We start from the raw sequence: 20,794 nt of genomic DNA, 5'->3' as shown, positions 1-20,794 counted from the left end.
GTTTGCTAAGTTTTCTAAGAATATAGGGTTTCTTACTAAGCATTATCCTATATATATATATATATATATACACACACAGAGGATTAGGTTCAAACGTGAACAAAATCCCAAGAGTGAACTACGTGAACTGATCTGAGCCCTTGATTTTTATGACCTTGAGATTAAAGTGAGTGGCATGATGGTAATTATTTGGTTAATTTTTTTTTATTAATTAAATACAAAAAGGGTATATGTGTAATTTCAATATTAAATTGATTGCATAAATCTCTCACAAATCAAGTAATTAATTATCCTCTTAAATTGATTGCATAAATCTCTCACAAATCAAATCAAGGATTACGAAAGATGTAACTTAATTCAATTATTAAAAAAATTATTTGTTTAAATGCGATGTACACATGTGTATATCGTCTGTTTTTGTGATATCTCGGATTTTTTTTTTTTGTATTGAATGTTGATGTACACCTGTGAATTATTGTACACATACGTACGATGCTGAGTACACATGTGTACTGTTTTATTTATATCCAAGTACACATGTGTATACCGTTGAAATATGAAGGTTACGTGGATCTTAAAAATCAAAATTTGAATTCTGGTGATGAAATCTGAAATAAAAATTAAAATTGAAATTTGGTGATTTGTTGTTTGTTTTGATAATTATCTTATTAATAAATAAACATAATGTGGATAATGAATTTAAATTAGGAAAGATGTAAATTAATTCAAGAGTTAATTACACAGTTAGTCCCTGTGGTTTACACTAAATAACAATCTAAGGTACTAAGAGTTTAAAATCACGTTTTAGGGTACTAACTTTTAATTTTTTAACAAAGTAAGGTATTAACGTTAAGTTGCTGTTAAATGCTAACCCTGACACCCTCACGTGCCATAAACGTGAGGGTAAATATGTCATTTAAATGAAGGTCTCCTGCTTTAATTAAACTCTGTTTCATTCAACATCAGTCTATTCATCTTCACCCCATATACTCTGTAAACCCAAATCGAGTAAACCCTGATTTCTAGGGTTTTAGCGTTGAGCGATGGATCTTTTGAGACAAGAAGATGAACCATTTGACTACGTTGGCAAATACGGTAAGTCGCCTACTCAATAATGCTTTATTGGATGCTAAAGGCAATGGATTTTGCATAATTTTCTTGTTCTAAAAGATGATCAATGTTGATTTCAGGTACACAAACAGGATTATTTTCTCTGAAGATACACTACAATGGGCAATTTGGAATCAAAAATCAAAATCTTTGCTACATAACTGGTAAGGTAATCTATGTTGATTTCATGGATACGGACATGTTTTGTATCCATGATGTCAACGATGCTATGAGGTTGTTAGGGTTTTCAGAAGATAAAGTTCATCATTTTTATTTTGTGGTTCCTGGTAGTGAGATACATAGTGGTCTTATGTCTTTAAGCACTGATGATGATGTACGAGTCATGAGTGAATATGTGCTACAAGGTTCCAAAGTTATAAGTCTTTATGTAGAGCATGGTTTAGGCATTGCAACTGAAGATGTGACAGTCAATAATGGTAAAGTAGATGACCCTAAGAATGCACAAGTAGATGAAGATGTGACAGTCAATGCTGGTAATGTAGATGACCCTAAGAATGCACAAGTAGATGAAGATGTGACAGTCAATGCTGGTAATGTAGATGAACCAAAGAATGCACAAGTAGATGAAGAGGTAACAGTGAATGTAGACTTTGATATCAATGATGTTGAAAATAGGACTGAGAAGTTTAGTAATGAAGATGTTGAGAATATCCTAAGACAGACTGTTGTTGATGCTTCTTTTAATGAGCTGTTTAGTGATCACAACACACTTGGTGATGTTTTAAAACCTTATGTAAGGCCAGCTGAACAGAAGGAAAAGGGTAATGAGAATGAAAAGGCTAAACAGAGTGAAAGGGTTGAACATGATAATGAGGATAGTGGTGATGAGGACATTGTCGATGAGGAAAATGAGGTGTTTGAGGTAGAAGTTGATATGAGTCAGTTTAATGACAAGTTCCAGGCTAAGCATCAGATGAACAATGAAAAAGAAACTGATAATGCTACTGAAACAAGTGTGGATGATACTGAACATGATCCCTTAGAAGAAGAATATCTTAGCAATGATTCCCTTGGCACATCTGAATCTGAAGGAGAACTTACCATTGAAAAGCATAGGAAAAAAGCATTTAGGAGGATTAGGAAACAACAAGAAGCTAGTAAGGAAAAATGTGCATTTTATGTAGGTCAAACATTTGGTGATAATTCACAGGTGAAGACCCTCATCAGAAGACATGCAATTGAAACAAGAAGGGAGATTTTTTTCTATAGGAATGATCAGGAAAGGATAAGGGCCCATTGCAAAGGGAGAATTCCTGATTTTGAAATGGCCCAAGAAAAAGAAGGCCCAAGTGAAAGTCAAAAAGATGGCCCAAATGAAAGTCAGAAAGATGGTGGTAGGTTAACAAAAGAAAACCCTAATAAATGTCCTTGGGTTGTGTATGTGGCTAAGCTTAAAGATGAACCTACCTGGGTGGTTAAAACCTATAACCCACAACATAAGTGTTTTCAGACAAGAACTTCAAGACACTTCACATCTGAATGGATATCCAAGGAGATAATGTTGGATATTGAATCAAACCCCAAGATCCCAATCAAAGCTATCAAGGATCAGTTGCAGAGGAAATTCATGATGGAAGTTTCAACAATGAAGGCATTTAGGGCCAAAAATATGGCTGCAAAGCATGTGATTGGTGATTATACAAAGCAATACAGGCTGCTAAGGGATTATGGCCTTGAACTACAGAGAACAAACCCTAACACAACTTTTAAAATTGACCTTGAACCATCCAGTATTAATGCTTCTTCAAGTAACAGGGTTTTCAGAAGGGTGTACATCTGTCTTGGTCCATTGAAGGAGGGATTTAAGGCTTGCAAAAGAGAAATCCTTGGTTTGGATGGAGCTTTTATGAAGGGGCCATTCCCTGGTCAACTGTTGACTGCTGTGGCTATGGATCCCAATAATGGGATCTACCCACTGGCATATGCTATAGCTGAGGCAGAGTCAAAAGATTCCTGGACATGGTTCTTGGATCTTTTAAGGGATGATCTTGAATTACCTGTGAATGCCAATTTCACTTTCATCTCAGATAGGCAGAAAGGAATCATCCCAGCCATTGCTGCTGTCTTCCCTAGTGCAGAACACAGATATTGTGTTAGACACATTCATCAGGTAGGGCTAAGACTGAGGTGTTGGTTTGTATAACAATTTGTGTTGTTAACAGGTAGGGCTAAGACTGAGGTGTTGTTAAACAATTTGTGTGAGGTGTTTAATGCAAGATTGGTGGATGGTATGTATGATTACTTAACTGAATTTATGTTATTATATTTATATTATTATATGTGTTTAATCAATTCATGTGATTATATTTGATTATGTTAACAGGCAGGGATAAGCCCATTATCAGTGCTCTTGAATATGTTAGAGAGTATTGCATGAAAAGGATTGTCAATGTGCTGAAGGTTATTGCTAAGACTGATGGTGTGTTGACTCCAAAAGCTGCTGAGCATTTTGAGCTTGTCAAAAAACATGCAGCCAATTTAATTGTCCAGTGGAATGGTGGTCCTAAGTATCAAGTTAGTTGTTATTTGGGTGAAAGATATGGAGAGCAGTTTGTTGTGGATGTCATTGAGAGGACCTGCACATGCAGGAAATGGGAAATAAGGGGCATGCCTTGTACACATGCTGTTGCCACCAACTGGGATATGGCTGCAAATGGTTTGAAGGTAATTTCATTACTGCAACTGAAGTGGCTGCAAATGGTTTAAAGTTAATTAATGTATTTTTTTTTTGTTTGCACAGGTTGACATACCAGAGAGATGGGTGGATGAGTGCTACTGGTTGTCTACATGGAAGAAGGTATACTCTTACAAAATAGGGCCAATCAATGGAAGAAGCATGTGGCCTAGGGCACACTGTAGTACAAAACTCCTTGAACCAATGTACCACAAACCTGTTGGCAGACCCAGGAAGATGAGAAGAAAGGATGAAATGGAGAAGGAAGATAGCATGGTTAAAGATGGCAAGTTGAGTAGGAAATGGAAGACAGTGACATGTGGAAGCTGTGGAGGAAAAGGTCACAATAAAAGAAGGTGCACCGGACAAGGCTCAACTGCTGCTCAATCTAGTTAAATAGGATGTTTGGTTATGCTTTTTGATGCTTTTTTATGTTATTAGGCTGCTAAAACTTCTGGTTATCCTTTTTTATGTTATTAGGATGTTTGGGATATGTTATCAAACAGTTTGGGATATGGTTTTTGTAAAACTGTTGTTACCAGTTTGGGATATGTTCAGTTTTATCTTATGTTCAGTTTTATCTTATGTTCAGTTTTATCTTATGTTCAGTTTTGTAAGACTTTGGTTTTATCAGTTTGGTCAATTTGCCTTGTCAGGTTTACTTGTCAGGTTTACTTGTCAGGTTTTAAAGACATATTATGGTCAATTTGCCTTGTCAGGTTTTAAAGCCATATTATGGTCAACACAAACAAAACACAACTTCATTATAAACAACTTCATTATAAACAAAACACACTTTATTACAAACAAAACACACTTTATTACAAACAAAACACAGCCTTCACATTTCATTACTGGACTAACATTATGAATCATTACTGGAATAACATTATGAAGGCTTCAAGAGAAGACTGATCAAAACAACTACAAGGATTAACACTAAAAGGCCAACAAGTATACACCAACTCATCACTAATGCAGCATCCTTTCTTCTAATTTCATGCTTCAATTCTTCAAATCTGACTTCAATGCTCGAACTGTGATTTGGGGCTTTATGAAACCCTAACTCTGGGGATGGAGGAGAGTTCACAGGAGGATCAATCCACACAAAGAACTTACATTTTGATCTCTGAAAATAAAAAATTTCAGTAAACACACGAATTAGGTGATAAGGGGATTCAAATACTTACCATTTGTGGGCATGTATAAAATCTCCGTTCAGGGTTTTTGGAGGTCTTCGATGTCTTCATCAATGCTGCTCTACCACACTTGCACATCACCATGACGGCTGTTAGGGTTTAGTATGTATCTTCGATGTCTCTGTTCACAGATGAGGAAAGGGGGAAGAGCATGTTAGATTTAGGGTTATAAATTGGGAGGGAAAGCAGTTCATTAGGATTAAATGACATTTTTACCCTCACGTTTATTGCACGTGAGGGTGTCAGGGTTAGCATTTAACAGCCAACTAACCTTAGGACCTTACTTTGTTAAAAAATTAAAAGTTAATACCCTAAAACGTGATTTTAAACTCTTAGTACCTTAGATTGTTATTTAGTGTAAACCACAGGGACTAACTGTGTAATTAACTCTTAATTCAATTATTAAAATAATGATTTAAATCTAATTTTTATATAATTACAATCCTACCCTTAACAACTAAAAAGGAAATCAAGGGTTCATATCTGTTCACGCAGTTCACTTTTGGGAGGTTGTTCACGCTGGAACCCTACCCTATATATATATATAGGGCCAGGATCATTTCAGAACCATAAATATTTGCAGAACTCGCAGAACTCCTAATAAACAATCTTTTTATTTATATATTTTTATGTTTAGGATAATTTTATCATTTATTATGTGTATTTTTACGATTACATACATGTTAAGAGTAATTTTATCATTTTTTATATGTAATTTTATAATTACACATATGTAAACTAGTTTTTTTACATATATGTAATTAGTTATGACACGTATATATAATTTTGGCAATTAAATATATGTAAACTACTTTTAACATGTATGTAATCAAAAAAATACATATAATAAATGATAAAAAAATCCCAAGTACAAAAATTTGTATATAAAATAATTGTTTATTAGGAGTTATGAAAGTTCTGTAGTTATTTAGAGTTCTGAAATAAACTCAATATATATATATATATATATATATATATATATATATATAATTTGAGTCTAATCATAAAGAATCTTACAAAACCTTAGTTTTCTATTCTTACAATAATATGTTATCTATAAGTAGATATTCGAATATAACTTTATACTATTCGTAATTAATATAATCTCCTATCCTATCCATCTTTGACTTCTTAAGTTTTAATCTAAGTTTGTCTTTTTCCTTTGTTGTTATGAATTGGACTTAGCGGTTGATTGAATAAAAAACCCTATTTTTCACCTTATGCATCCATACACGTTCAATTTGAATATCCTAATATGTCATTATTTAGTTGTGTTATCATATATTTTTTAAAATTTTATCTATTTAAAAAAATAATAGTTTAGTTACGATGTAGTTTATTTTTTAGACCGGTTAACTAGTGAAACTGTCGTTTCAATTATCTATTAGTTTTTAAAACGTTAGTTTTTTTTATCAGGGGTGTCCACAAAGAAGTTCGATTCGGCATTCAACCTCAACTGACTAGAACCAAAAATGTATAGTTATTGAAAAACTTAAACCAATCAGTTTTTAATTAATCAAATTTAGATTAATGTGGGAGTAGCTAAAATTCCTCTGAATGTCCCTATCAGGTATGTTTATTTAGTTTTGTATTTCACAAGTCATAGGGATAACTACTTTCTACTTAATACTATACTTTTAATTTAGACACACGTCTATAATTTGGACGTTTCTGAAATGTCTATACTAAATAATAATGATATATTAGTTTTGAACAAACTATAAAATTTAATAAAAAATCATTTTCCAATCATTGATCAGTGTCATCTCAAGTCTCACAAAGAATCTTTCAAAACATTAGTTTTCAATTCCTATAACATTATGTTATTTATAAGTTAATATTTTATTCTTTCAAAACATTAGTTTTCAATTCCTATAACATTATGTTATTTATAAGTTAATATTTTATTCACATTATATTATTCATGATAAATATAAGCTCCTATTAGTTATGGGAAAAACTATCCACATACCCCATCATCCTATTTGCATACCTCCTCTTTCGTATAGGTCTATACGAAAGGTAATATCAAACTCAGTGTCTGTCTGGTGTCAGTTCTGGTTTAGTTGTTCCTATACACCGTATATAGGCCAATATGGGGCGTATAGAACTCCTCGTATAGGTCTCATATAAGACCCCTGTCCCATATATGCCTCATATAGGCCTATAAAAAAGTATATTATAGATGTAGTATATGTCTCATATAATATGTTATTATCTATACGAGATCTATATTACACCTATACGATACAATGCTATAGTATATTATACTATACTACCCCTATAGGCATATGCGGGACCTATACTACATCTATAGCCCTATATGGGACCTATACTACACCTATAGGCTTATACGGGACCTACACTACACCTATAGGCTTATACGGGACCTATACTACACTTATTGGCCTATACGGGACATATAATACACCTATAATCCTATACGAGACCTATACTACAAATATACGATATGATGCTATAGTATACCATATTATAATACATCTATAGGAATATACGGGACCTATACTATACCTATACGATACAATACAATACAATACTATACAACACAATAATGTGTGATACTAAAACACGATTAATTTAACAATGTTTTTGTTTTAAATTACTTTAAAAAAACTTTGCTAAAATGCTAAATATTGTATAGAAATTTTTTGTAAAAAAACTCCTTTCATACGACCATATAGGTCTATACGAGACATATACGATGGGCAAAAAAGACCATTTTACCCCTGGTTTAAGTTGTGTATAACCCCTAAACCAGGGGTAAAATGGTCTTTTTTCCTATATGCCCCATATAGGCCTATACAAGCCATATACGCCGGGCTAGTGTGGTCATAAAAGACCATTTTACCCCTGGTTTGGGGGCCAGGCAACCCAAACCAGCGGTAAGATAGTCTTTTGCCCCTCGTATAGGCCTATACGAGGTGTATATAAGGGGTTTTTTTTTCCAAACATTTTTGTATAGTATTTATCGTTTTAGAAAAGTTTTATAATAAGAATTTTTAAATAATAAAAAACATTTTAAGTATCGTATAGTATAATTCTCGTATAGGTCTATGGATGTAGTATCGTATCGTATCGTATCGTATGGTGTAGTATAAGTCTCATATAGGCCCATAGGTGTAGTATAGTATCTATTATATCGTATCGTATCATAAAGTGTAGTATAGGTCGTATAGGCTTATATGTGTACTATCGTATAGTATCGTATCGTATAAGTCTTGTATAGGCATTGTAACGGCCTATAGGTGTAGTATCGTATAGTAACATGTCATATAGTGTAGTATAAGTCTCGTTTAGGTCCTGTATAAGCCTATATGTGTAGTATTGTATCCTATAGTGTCATATTGTATCGTATCGTATAGTATCGTACCGTATAATGTAGTAAAAGTCTCATATAAGTCTTGTATAGGCCTATAGCCTATTCGGGGACCTATACTACACCTATACGATACAATGCTATAGTATACTATATAACACCTATAGGCATATACAACCGATACTACCCATATAGGTCTATATGGGACCTATACTACACCTATAGGCCTATATGGGACCTATACTTCACCTATAGGCCTATATGGGACCTATACTACAATATACGATACAATGCTATAGTATACCATATTATAATACACCTATAGGCATACACGAGACTTATACTACACCTATACGATATGATAATATACGATACTATAACACGATTAATTTAACAATGTTTTTCTGTTTTAAATTACTTTTAAAAAAAACTTTGCTAAAATGATAAATATTGTATAAAATGTTTGTAAAAAACTTTTATATACGTCTCGTGTAGGCCTATACGAGGCATACATGGGGAAAAAGAGAATTTTACCCTGGTTTGGGTTGCGTATAAGCCCCAAACCAGGAGTAAAATGGTCTTTCTTTCTATATGTCTCGTATAGACCTATACGAGACATATAAGATATGACACAATTAGACATTCTCCTAGAAATTGAAAAAGTCTATGTGACGCGTATATACTTGTATGCGTTGTATAAAAGGGTATGTGTATACGTAGTCCCTTAATTATAGAACTTTTGTTTTAAAAATTGGTATAAACGATATGTTAAGTCACAAACTACTCCATGCATACATTGAATTTGAGGTTGATCATAATACCCCCACCACACACCACTTGACACATGTCCTTTCTTTTTCTTCAAAACTTTTTATATATTTATTTTTAAGTTATTGTATTTTATATAATTATACCATCATACATTGTTACGAGGTGTTTATTTTTATTTACACTTCGATATAAATTTGTTAACAACCGAGCCATGTCAAATATAATATTTTTTTATTTTATTCTTTAAAACACATCATTGCGAGGTGCTTGTTTTATCTACACGCGTTGATAGAAATTTTTATTAGTAAAATATGATCTCTTTTTTACTTTAGTCGTTGTTGTGAGCTAGTTTTTTTTATCCATGTTTCATGTTTTATTCTAAACCGAGTCGCCGCAACACACGAACATAGCCTGCCAGATTAATTTTATTGGTACAGCTTGTAACTGGTACAACTTGACCACTTTGTTTTGTTTTGCATTGAACTTTGTTTACAGATTCGTGTAACTGGTACAGATTGACAACTTGTGTTGGATTATTGGTAAATGTTTCTTGTATTTGAATTACTTGTCATTTATTAAGCGTATTGGCAACTTTCTTGCGTTATTAGCAGGTTGGTAAATCGGTGGGTAGTTGATACAATCAAACGGGTTATTAGGTTGCACAGTGAATCTTAAAAACTATCCCTATTAACTAATCAAATTCATTAATTCCGAGGTCATGTCTATGTGGTGTTTTGAATTGGTAAACAAGTTTTTATGTTAAACGTGTAATTAGGATTCCAGGTAGAGGTTATTCTTTCTCATATTGATTACAACTTTATTAAATAGATCCTTAGTTTTTACAATCAAATTCATCAAACCCCCAATTTAATTAATTTAGTTTTTAGATATAAACGCGACATTAACCACAAATTCCCCGTGGATACGATACCCTACTTACGCTATCTACGTAGTTTATTTAGGTTTTTGATTGACCCTTACGACAGTCATCAACGATTCAAGTGAGTCCTACAAAGCAAGTGTCTGTCTATTCAATTGAGAGGAATCATTGCATTACATCCCCGTTGAAAAACAGAATCGATAAATTTAGGGAAAATGAGGTTGAAAGATGATAACCCAACAGTGGAGGATCTCATTCTACAGCTTCGAAAAAATTCAGTGGTATTCTCAAATAATGTTTCCTAGATGGTTGAAGACCAACACATGTCCAAAGTGCTGCTTCTTTGTTCGCGTGACGGAGCTATCGCGTGACAAGAAGCTACCTTGCAAAATTAAAAAATTAAATCAACACCTTCAATACGCATCGTATAGGCTTATACGATGCGTATTACTTTTTGATAAGGGGACATTGTGAGCCTTTAAATGACATAGAAGTTTGAACCAAACTCAATACGTATAATATAGACCTATACAATGTGAAGTTTGAACCAAACTCAATACACATCGTATAGACCTATACAATATGTATTGAGGGTGTCAATTTAATTCGCTAGTGTAACAATAATACGACCCTTTAAAAATTGGAACTAAACGATATGTTAAGTCACAGACTACTACTCCATGCATACATTGAATTTGAGGTTTGATCAAATTACCCCCACCACACACCACTTGACACATGTCCTTTCTTTTTCTTCAAAACTTTTTATATATTTATTTTTAAGTTATTATATTTTATATAATTATACCACCATACATCGTCACGAGGTGTTTATTTTTATTTACACTTCGATATAAATTTGTTAACAACCGAGCCGGGTCAAATATAATATTTTTTTTATTTTATTCTTTAAAAAACATTATTACGAGATGCTTATTTTATCTACCTACACGCTTTGATAGAAATTTTGTTAGTAAAATATGATATCTTTTTTTTACTTAAGTCGTCGTTGTGAGCTAGTTTTTTATCCATATTTCATGTTTTATTCTAAACCGAGTCGCCGTAACACACGAACATAGCCTGCAAGTTTAATTTTATTCGACTACTATTTCCATTTATATATTTAACCTAAGGGACTATCTTTATATTTTTTTTGTATAATTATACTTTTATTTGTCGGAACAAATGTGAAAATTTAATCTCTAATGGATAAAAGTGAAATTTTAAGTTCTATTGGCTAAAGGCTTCACATATGTGAAACTATAAGCTCTAATGGCCAAATATATTATTTAAATTAACGCCTTGAAATCTTCAACTAAAAAATAAAAAAGATTGCGCGTTAAAGTTTATCAAATTGTCTCCGACAAATATTCTAGAACAGAATTTAAGTTTTATGAATGCTGAATCAAATTCTTCAAATTTTGTCGGTGTACACAAAAATTCAAAGTCGTCTTAATTAGTTAAATGTGATTGCAAGCAAGTCCTTGGATGTTAGTTAGTTTAATACGTGTTTGTAGATTGAGAAGAGGCAGCCAAAGATATCAACATCCGCCTAATATTACACAACCGGCCTAATAACATATCTACTAGCTGGTCAACAGTCAACACACTACCCCGTCTATCGCTGTCGTGAGCGCGGTCACCTACTTTCGGCAATATTACCAAATAATTCATAAAAAGAGGCTACATTGTATGCATATGTTACTCCGTAACTTGTTGTGATACAAACTAAAATGTGTACATAGACAAACGTGTCTATCGGGCACGTTGCATAATTTATTATTTATACAACCGGAAAGATGTTACCAAGTTGTGATTGGATTACATTTAAAAACCATCGGTTATTACTATGGCTCGTCATCAACAGCGAGTGGAACCGACTTGACCTGAGGAATCGACCCAAACAATAAGTTATATGATCATATAAATGCCCACTTTCGCCAAACAAATCACCTAACTGATTTGACTAAGTTTTGAAAAAATTCATCCTTTTATTGACCCTTCATAAAAGTTATATGACAATCTAGAAAAGACCAACAAACCAGAGTTACATGTGGCCCAAAAAAGAAAACTAACGGATATGCTTTTTAGGTCATTTCATGGTGTAAATTAGGTGGACACGTGACATCGTTTAGTTGGTTCCACCCGTGGCCACATGATTTACGCCAGAAAGTGACCTTAAAAGCGTGATTTTCGTGAAAATAAGACTAAAAACATGATTATGCTTTTTGGGCCACGTGCGTGTGATTGCTTGGAATTTAAAAAATAAGGCCATTCGGATAAATTTATGGACAATGCAAACTTGTTGCCCGTCTGCCTGCAATTCTTCGTTAATAAAAAATAAAGGGTTAAATTGTTATATTTTCATCATAGTTTTCATACTTCTCCAAGTAGAAGGCTAAAATTCTTACCAATGCACGAAACTTTAAAATGTAGAACATCTCAAGGTATCGTCGGGTCTCACGTCGCTCGAGTTTCGACACATATTTCCAAAAGCTATAGACCCCGGCTAATGTCATCAACCGTTCGGAGTAGATCTTCCATGTGTACCTATTGCATTACAACTTTTTTTTACTCATCAAGTATCTTGTAAACTAGGGGTGTGAATTTCTGACACGACCCGAAAACACGACACGAACCTAACATGAAATTCGCGGGTCTAGGTTTAGTCTAAACGGGTTCGGGTCAGTTTCGGGTTGAACCCGTTTATGTTAACGGGTCGGGTTCAGGTCAACCCAGTCAGGTTGGCGGTTTAATCCGTTTAACACATTTATATTATATTGTATTTTTTTACAATATATTTTATGTCATAAATTAAATGGGGTATTTATTTTATGCCATAATTATAAAATAAAAAGAGATATTAACATAAGATTTTATAACTTAAATATAATTGTGTTATATGCATGTGTTTTTTTAAGAAAATTTTAATTTTAATATATTAAAATTAGAAAAAATAAAAAAATTCGGGTTGAATGGGTCGTGTTCGGGTCAACCCACAAAACATCGGGTCGTGTTCGGGTTCGTATGTATAATACAATTTGCGGGTTCGGGTCGGGGTCGGGGTCGGGTTCGGGGTCGGGTTCGGGTTCGGGTCGGGTTGAACCCGCCAACCCACGAACACGACCCGTTTAGCACCCCTATTGTAAACTATTAAACAACTGCTAATAATGTGATTAAGATAGATATTAACCTCTCACTTATTCGTTTAAGCCCGCCAATGGATATCTTAGCCCAGTAACTCGGTTCCTCCTCGCACTTTTGAAAAAAATCAGCTATTGTAGCCGAAGTCTTATCAGGATGATATGGGTCAATATGGAACCCCGACACACCGTTTTCAATAATCTCGGCTGGACCACCATGACACGTGGCAAATGTCGGGAGCCCACATGTCATGGCTTCCACAACCGTAAGTCCGAAAGCTTCATAGAAAGCAGGCTAACATTTTCCCATTGATACATTGTTCAGTGAAAAAGTGAATTATCGCTAAAAGTGAAAGACGAAATCTAAATTTACCTGGACGAAAACACCCCTGCTATCGGCGATATACCGATAAAGTTCCCCGTTTCGAGCTCGGTTCGTTTGGGCTGATATCCATCTCAACTGACCATCCAATTTGTATTGTTTTATAAGGTTATGCATCTTCTCGATTTCCGCAATTTCTTCTCTATCACTTGATTTCTTCACATCATTATAACCGGCAACAACCACAAGATTCGCATGTTCCCTCAACGTATTATTTTTAGCGTAGCATTCAACCAGACCGCTAATATTCTTCACATGGTCAAGCCTTGCCATCGAGAAAATCATCGGTTTGGATGGGTCGGTTAAATTGCCACTGCATCGACAGTTTAAAAATTAAAATATGGTCAAAACTATTTGAATATGAATGCAATTTGAACATGAAATAAATGACTAACATATGCACGTCGTTCTGCTCGGGGTCAAACAAGAGCTTCTCGATAGTGGGATGTAGAGATGTAAGTCGTCTCTCCTTTTCGGCATATGAAAAGTAAATTGTCATATCTGCCCCTGGAGACACAATGTTGAACTTTGGATCAAATACATCGATACCATGGACAACCCTGTACAGGCCCGGAAGAGTGAACGCTGAATGATTCTCGTATTGTCCAACGGTATTCTTTCTGCCAGAAACAAGACACGCATAACATTGTATCATGTGTATGTTGTCGTCTTATGATGTTTAAATTAATATCAATTATTATTAGGATTCCACTTACGTTCCCGCAATCTCTTGGTATGTACTGGTAATGATAAAGTCCGCATTGTTCATGGCTAGAAGGTCGGCGGTAAATTGACATGAAAAGTGGTATTTCTCTTCATATTTCTTCCAATATAAGTCGGAATCTGGATACTTCGTTTTCTCTAACGCATGCGCAATGTTGCACTGCAAGCAAGAAAAATGCCCAACTTAAAAAAGGAGTCACTTTTGATCCGTCCATTGTTACCCATAAACTATGAACAAAAAAAAACGTAACAAACCAGACGACGACCCAAATGCGTTATTTTCATTGATTGTGTTTTAATTGTACAAATGCATGAATCTTGAAATTTTATCGGTTTATTTAGTCATTTAATTCTAATTCTATGTTGTCGGTTTTCATCAGTTTTTCTCTTACGATGTGATCTCTTTTACAGTGGCGAAGCTTGAAATTTTTTAGGGGGGGGTCAAAAACGTATATACCCAAAATTTTCTATACAACCGGGGGGGTCGAAAACATATATACCTAGAAATTTCTATACGAAAACTACATATATAACACTACGGGCCGAAAAGTTCGGGGGGTCGGGCGCCCCTCCTGGCCCCTTCAAAGCATCGCCCCTGCTCTTTTATATTTAGTTTTTTTTGCTTGGAGTCGATTTAAGACATAATTCTAAATTTCTTACTTGTGTCACGCCCAATTTGTTAGATAGTAACGAGGCAACTAGATTCCCATCACTGTAGTTTCCGATTAAAAGATCCGGAACACCATGCAACTCGGCAGCAATTTCACTTGCAGCGTCCTATTAACACGTCAAACACGACAATTATTGTGAAAATGTAAGGTTATTAACAGCTGAAAGTTATGAGAATCTGCTTTGCTAAATTAAATTACCGCTGTAAACGCCTCCAAATAAGGCCATATATCAAACCTTGAAATCCATTTGCCAAGAATCCCTTTTTCGGTCCTAAAAGGGACACGTAATATATATGTGTATTCGGTCCCGCTGACCCTCTCCAGTCGTTGGTTGCATGAAGTACCTTTGGCATTCGGTATTAATCGAGTGACCTTCAATAAAAATACAAATTGGAATTATGAAAAGACGACCAACCCACAATTAGGAGTGTTCATAAACCATTAGAAACTATCCGAACCATAGTTATTAATAGCGAACAGCGGATGATAGCGACAAGCTACCTATACGCTACGTAGCGATAGCGTTGAAATAGTGGTCACTATTTTATGTTTAGCGACACACTAGGAGAAAATTTTAGAAATATTTTATATGTATATTATATCCAAATAAGTTATACGCTATTTTTATATGTGTTCTTAACAAAAAAAAAAAAAAAAAAAAAAAGCCTGCTATTTTACACCTATAAAATCCCGCTATTTATATTAAGCAGAAAATAAAAACAAGAGTAAATTACGTTTTTGGCCCCTGTGGTTATATCACTTTTACTATATTAGCCCAAAATAAGAATTTTTAACATATCTGCCTCCATGGTCTCTATAACTAACCATTTTGGCCCCTAAGTCTAGAGATCACGGGGCCAAAATGGTTAGTTATAGAAACCGTGTGGGCCAAAAATGGTTAGACTTGGGGGCCAAAATGGTTAGTTATAGAGACCATGGGGGCAGATATGTTAAAAATTCTTATTTTGGGCTAATATAGTAAAAGTGATATAACCACAGGGCCAAAAACGTAATTTACTCTATAAACAAAAAAAAAAACCTAAAATCTCGCTATTTGCCCGCTATAGAGAAGCCAAAATCAAATAGCAACACATGAGTGCTACGCTATGCTATTTGCTATAGCGCTCGCTATGAGCGCTATTAATAACTATGATCCGAACCACCCAAACTTGAAGGAAGTCGGCTGGCCAGTTTGAGGTTTATACCGCTCAGTTTCTAGCAGTTCAATGGTTCGGCCGAAGAAAAAAATGGTTGGGTTGGGTATAAAGTCCAGATTTAAATACAATTCTAATAGAATTTAAAGCCAAAACGAACCGAAAAGGACCATGATCACGCCCCAACCTGCGATTGGATCAAATCGACTCTCGTAACAATACTTACAATGAGAATCTTGGGTTTGATATCCAGTCCTTGCAGCCTTAATTTAAGCAACATTTCATTCTCCAACGACCGTACTTGATCCAATATATACACAACCTTCATTTCAAACACAAACAATAACCGTCAACCAGTGGCGGAACCCGAACGATTTAGTTAGGGGGTCATCATAAGCTTATATTCTATACTGGTTCAAATTAGGGGGTCCATCTCTATGATTGTTCTTCAAAAACTCAAATTTTATAAATAAAAATTCAAAAAGTTCCGGTGACCGGAGGGTCAACGGACCCAACGGACCCTCTTGACCCCCCTCTGGTTCCGCCCCTGCCGTCAACAAATAGAGCATGAATGCAACAAACACAATTTCACAATCATACATCAAATTAAACATGAAAATGAAATGATGCACCTAACCTGGCCACCGGTATCCGGCAAACCCAAAACATTCGCCTGCCCGAAGTAACCATGAATCGATAACACGACAACGTTAAAGATCATCGGTATCTTTCCAAGAAACTTTTCAAGTGATGAAGGATCCGGTGCTTGAAGAATGTCCGAGAGAAGATGCATCATGTTAAGAACTCTTTCAGAGTTATCTCCCCAACCTCGTTCAAACCCCAATTCTTGTAGTCTGCATAACAATGGTTGACAATTATTATACGTCGATTTAACATTTTCGAGACTGAAATATTTTATTAGAGATACGATATACTGACACATATTCAAATTCGGAGTATGGTGTATCGGGTGGTAGCTTGGAGAGACGATCCTCCGCCTTTGCTAAAGAAGATTCGAGTTTCGACATTGTTTGTATCCGATCATTCAACATCATCGCCTGCAAAGTCCTCGGTCATTTGGAAACTAATGGCATTGAATATTTGAATTATAGTTATACGAACTTACATATCCTTTATGTTTATGAGCACGGAGGAAATCCAGAAACGGGTCCATACAATCTTTGTTGCGGAACATGATGGAGGAAAGGTGGCGGTTGAGGAACTGAACTCCATTGCCGATGGATGAAGATCGTGACATTCGTGGAAATGTAGCATTGAATGGCTCTAGATCAAGCTCCAGCACAAAAGGGCTCGTACTCCTGCAACATAATTGTAGGTGTTAGCTCCAACGCTGTTAAACGGACGGACAAGTGGAGTCGAGGTGGTGTCCGCTTTCACGTCCAGAATTCCAAACACAAACAAATGGTACAATGGCGGGCCCTTAACGCGTACGCACGCGCACATACATGTTGCCACCCCCAAACTGTTTATAGGCTGGGGCTATTACCATAGTTGTCGATGGCGAATAGCGACAAATAGCGACAAGGCACCTATAGGCTACATAGCGAATAGCGACAAATAGCGACGGCTATTTTATAAATAGCGATTACACTAGAAAAAGAATTTTGAAAATTTTTATATGTATATTACATCAAAATACCCTTGTATATATGATATTTTACATGTATATTTAACAAAAACCTATAAATCCAGCTATTTTATAGCTATATCTAATTGATATTAACATCAAACAAAAATCCCAAACTGTCGCTAAGCTCGCTATTCATCGCCATAACCAACATAGCGACACATAGTCGCATGCCATAAAGCGCGCTATAGCGACCGCTATGGTCGCTATCAACAACTATGGCTATTACGCAAACCCTAACCTTCAAACAGTTGTTCAATGAATCCTCAAACATCCGTTTAAAAGTAGAAGATATGACGCAAGCCCTAGCCTTTAAAGTTTAACCGGCATTCGATGCAACCTCAAACAGTCATTTTCGAACAACGTGAGATTAGACCTAAAATGGTGTTTGAAGATGGACGTATCATTAAAGGGAAATGTGTATATTTGAGATTAAAGTGTACATATTTAAATATGATGTGACAGCTAACGTGGCGTGTTTGGATGCACTTGAAAGCGGACACATCATAGATGCTCTTATCCGACATATCAATTAAATTAAAATCCTGATCATAAATTAGGCCACAAATCATGCGTTAATAACTACTCACTGGCCATCCACAAGCTCCTCCTTAAAAATCAGGTATTCCGAAATACTCAATTCTTCTATGCTCAATTCATTAACATTCATACGCAAGAAGTCCCAAACACCAGGCCTCGGACGAATAGCTAGCGCTACATACGGAGGAAGAATTATACCTTCCTGTAACCAAAACACCATAAGTTATCAGACAAGTTACCGACAAAAAACATGACAAACATTGTTAATTAATTAATTAATAATAATAATAATAATGAAACAACCTGCGAGGACTTGAGCATTTCACCAAAAGGACTATCAGCAAGCTTTTGGCGGCAAGTTTCATCTCCAATGAAGTTCTCAATCTCGTCAAGCAGATGGTGCGGCTGCAATATGCCCTTACCTTGATCCACATACCTACACACATATATAATTACGAGTAAAGATCCCGAACAAAGTATCTTATGGTACGAAACGTACAAATGACATCGAAACACAAAAGATGTGGTGACATTTTCGTAATTATTTTATGAAAAATTACCCTACAATACAAGATCAAAATTAACAGATCAAAATCATTTGCTGAGTAATTATTTTACGAAAAATCACCCTACAATACAAGATCAAAATTAAAAGATCAAAATCATTTGCTGAGTAATTATGATACTCTACAAAATTATCCTATAATATCAAAATTACTCACCCTAGAAGATCGTTACCCTAGAAGATCGTTTGTAGAGTAGTTATGATACTATACAAAATTACCTTACAAGATCAAAATTAGTCAAACGAGTGAAATAATTACAAAATATCACCGTGTTTTTTTTTTTTTTACTTTACTCCATTCGTACTTTTTGTATGATAAAATATTTGTATTTGTATTTGATCTTTTATCTTGTATATATAATACTGAACAATAAGTTGGCGAAGTGAAAAAGAAAACTACAGATAGAGAAATAACCTGGAGAGGAGAGAAACGATGTCGTTTCGGTGAGCGGATAGATTCTGTTCGAGACGCTCTCGCATGCTTGGCATTCGCGTGAGCTTAGGGGTCACCATTGTTGAAGTAAGTTGATGAGGTGATGATCGATGGTGTGTGGTGTGTGCTATTGCGGTGGATATGATCGTTTGGATAAAGAAAGAGTTTTGAGATTTTGAGTCTTTATTGGAAGTAGAGAAAGAGACCTGTGTTATCCTGTTGGTGACATGTGTCCCGCTGTCGTGTAATTTGAGGCCTCCGTGTGCATGCAACCACTGCCCATTGAATTTAAGGAAAATCGTGAGTATATTTGGTTTTTACTTTTTTACTTTTACGTATGGGTGGACCTACTTAGAGCCACAGAGGGAAATGTCTTGCGAAAAAGATAAATTTTAGTGGAGTTATAGTCAAAAGTCTCGACTCTCGATCGACCCCTTAAAAGTTTAGTTAAACGACCTGATTGTCTAAGAAAATAAATCCGTCCGTCACTTATTTCAAAAAGTTCTGAGGCCTTTGATGAGTATAGAAAAATAGACCCTAAAAATCCTAGCTCTCAATCTTCAAGTTTGAATCTATGTGCAACTTGCCCTAACCCTAAACCAATTCTGATGGCGATTTGTAATTCTTAGTTCCGATTTTTGTTTGCGTAAGGCTATAGGGTGTGGTCATGACCCTCATGACCACCATGACCCTCCATGTTAGTGCCATGTAATTAATCTTTAATCCACCATCCAAAACCACTACCTTAAGGGTATGGTCATGACCCAAACCATTAGCTCCTTATTTATTATCTTTATCTAAACAAAAAGGAAATGATTTGTTGAAAAATGGAAAGGAGGACCATGGTTGTCATGGTTTAATCCATGATTTGAAATACGAGGTTCCGACACGAAATGATACGGGTCGGAGCGAGTGAAAATGATAAAGACCATGCTTAATGGTAAAAAGGGTAAAATGGTAATTTAGCCATGGAATGACGAAGGTACAATGAGTTTTGAAAGATTTTGATATGATGTATGTCATAATGAAAATAATAAGGGTGAAACGGTAAATTAGTTATGTGTAGGTAAATGTATTGGGAAATTTAAAAAAAAAGGCACCCTATGGCGTAAGCAATGATGGGTTGAATGTGTAAGGGAAAGGTTTAAGGATTATGACCATATGGTGAAAATCTGTAATGAGTCAAATGAGAGAATTAGTAAGTAAATACCACTTTATTTTCAATGCAAAAGGTTTGGGTCGTTTAGACCAAATGGATTAATTAATGATGATATAATCATTGACGATGATGACTAAGGAATGTTCGTTGAGTTTTATGCTCACAGGATGGATAGCGCATGGGAAGTTCGTTGCTATTATTTAGTAATTAAAAATGGAAGGTACTTAAGCGGGTCAATGCCTTGACTTGAGTCAGGTATGTGTAAGTAAAATTTTAGTAAAGATGTGTGATTTGGGTCAATTACGTAGTTGAAAGTCCCTCGTCGTAAAAGAAGGGCTAAAATTTACCAAAAAGCCCTCGAAAGGCAAGTTGGGTAAACGACCC

General features: G+C 35.2%; 3 protein-coding genes across 4 annotated transcripts; 1 reads left to right on the top strand and 2 right to left on the bottom strand.

Annotated features, from left to right (window-relative positions):
• Nucleotides 1-743: 743 nt before the first annotated feature.
• On the top strand, nucleotides 744-4,201 carry LOC110934522. The gene is made up of 5 exons (XM_035976536.1): nucleotides 744-1,095; nucleotides 1,191-3,260; nucleotides 3,294-3,359; nucleotides 3,455-3,795; nucleotides 3,872-4,201. The coding sequence occupies exons 1-5, from the start codon at nucleotides 1,044-1,046 to the stop codon at nucleotides 4,199-4,201; spliced, it is 2,859 nt and encodes a 952-aa protein (XP_035832429.1). The 5' UTR covers nucleotides 744-1,043.
• A 383-nt stretch (nucleotides 4,202-4,584) lies between these two features.
• LOC110934543 lies at nucleotides 4,585-5,175 on the bottom strand. The gene is made up of 2 exons (XM_022177517.2): nucleotides 4,996-5,175; nucleotides 4,585-4,934 (listed from the first exon to the last, which is right to left on the bottom strand). The coding sequence occupies exons 1-2, from the start codon at nucleotides 5,086-5,088 to the stop codon at nucleotides 4,695-4,697; spliced, it is 333 nt and encodes a 110-aa protein (XP_022033209.1). The 5' UTR covers nucleotides 5,089-5,175; the 3' UTR covers nucleotides 4,585-4,694.
• Nucleotides 5,176-11,639: 6,464 nt separating this feature from the next.
• Nucleotides 11,640-19,467, bottom strand: LOC110942429 (sucrose synthase 2). 2 transcript variants are annotated; one of them, XM_022184204.2, is made up of 15 exons: nucleotides 19,234-19,459; nucleotides 18,557-18,689; nucleotides 18,304-18,455; nucleotides 17,192-17,384; nucleotides 17,005-17,123; nucleotides 16,703-16,919; nucleotides 16,292-16,387; nucleotides 15,110-15,283; nucleotides 14,901-15,017; nucleotides 14,234-14,400; nucleotides 13,913-14,137; nucleotides 13,509-13,830; nucleotides 13,186-13,430; nucleotides 12,404-12,542; nucleotides 11,640-11,878 (listed from the first exon to the last, which is right to left on the bottom strand). In XM_022184204.2, exons 1-15 carry the CDS (start codon nucleotides 19,329-19,331, stop codon nucleotides 11,840-11,842), a joined length of 2,436 nt encoding a protein of 811 aa, XP_022039896.1. In that variant the 5' UTR covers nucleotides 19,332-19,459; the 3' UTR covers nucleotides 11,640-11,839. The 2 variants fall into 2 exon arrangements, 1 of the variants encoding a protein (XP_022039896.1); XR_004867736.1 differs by lacking the exon at nucleotides 13,186-13,430 and having other exon boundaries at nucleotides 19,234-19,467.
• Between the last annotated feature and the right edge of the window lie 1,327 nt (nucleotides 19,468-20,794).

This window comes from Helianthus annuus, chromosome 1 (genome assembly GCF_002127325.2).
Source record: "Helianthus annuus cultivar XRQ/B chromosome 1, HanXRQr2.0-SUNRISE, whole genome shotgun sequence".
NCBI lineage: Eukaryota > Viridiplantae > Streptophyta > Magnoliopsida > Asterales > Asteraceae > Helianthus > Helianthus annuus.
The sequence above is the reverse complement of the archived record's forward strand: the minus strand, read 5'-3'. Positions and strand labels throughout refer to the sequence as shown.

Coding starts and splice junctions, on each gene's coding strand:
- LOC110934522 (XM_035976536.1), top strand. CDS start 1,044: ATGGATCTTTTGAGACAAGAAGATGAACCATTTGACTACGTTGGCAAA. Junction 3,261..3,293: donor GGTAGGGCTAAGACTGAGGT/GTTGGTTTGTAT, acceptor TGTTGTTAACAG/GTAGGGCTAAGACTGAGGTG. Junction 3,360..3,454: donor TAATGCAAGATTGGTGGATG/GTATGTATGATT, acceptor TTATGTTAACAG/GCAGGGATAAGCCCATTATC.
- LOC110942429 (XM_022184204.2), bottom strand. CDS start 19,331: ATGGTGACCCCTAAGCTCACGCGAATGCCAAGCATGCGAGAGCGTCTC. Junction 17,124..17,191: donor CTCATAAACATAAAGGATAT/GTAAGTTCGTAT, acceptor AGGACTTTGCAG/GCGATGATGTTGAATGATCG. Junction 16,388..16,702: donor TGCCGGATACCGGTGGCCAG/GTTAGGTGCATC, acceptor TTTGAAATGAAG/GTTGTGTATATATTGGATCA.
- LOC110934543 (XM_022177517.2), bottom strand. CDS start 5,088: ATGGTGATGTGCAAGTGTGGTAGAGCAGCATTGATGAAGACATCGAAG. Junction 4,935..4,995: donor TTTATACATGCCCACAAATG/GTAAGTATTTGA, acceptor TTTTATTTTCAG/AGATCAAAATGTAAGTTCTT.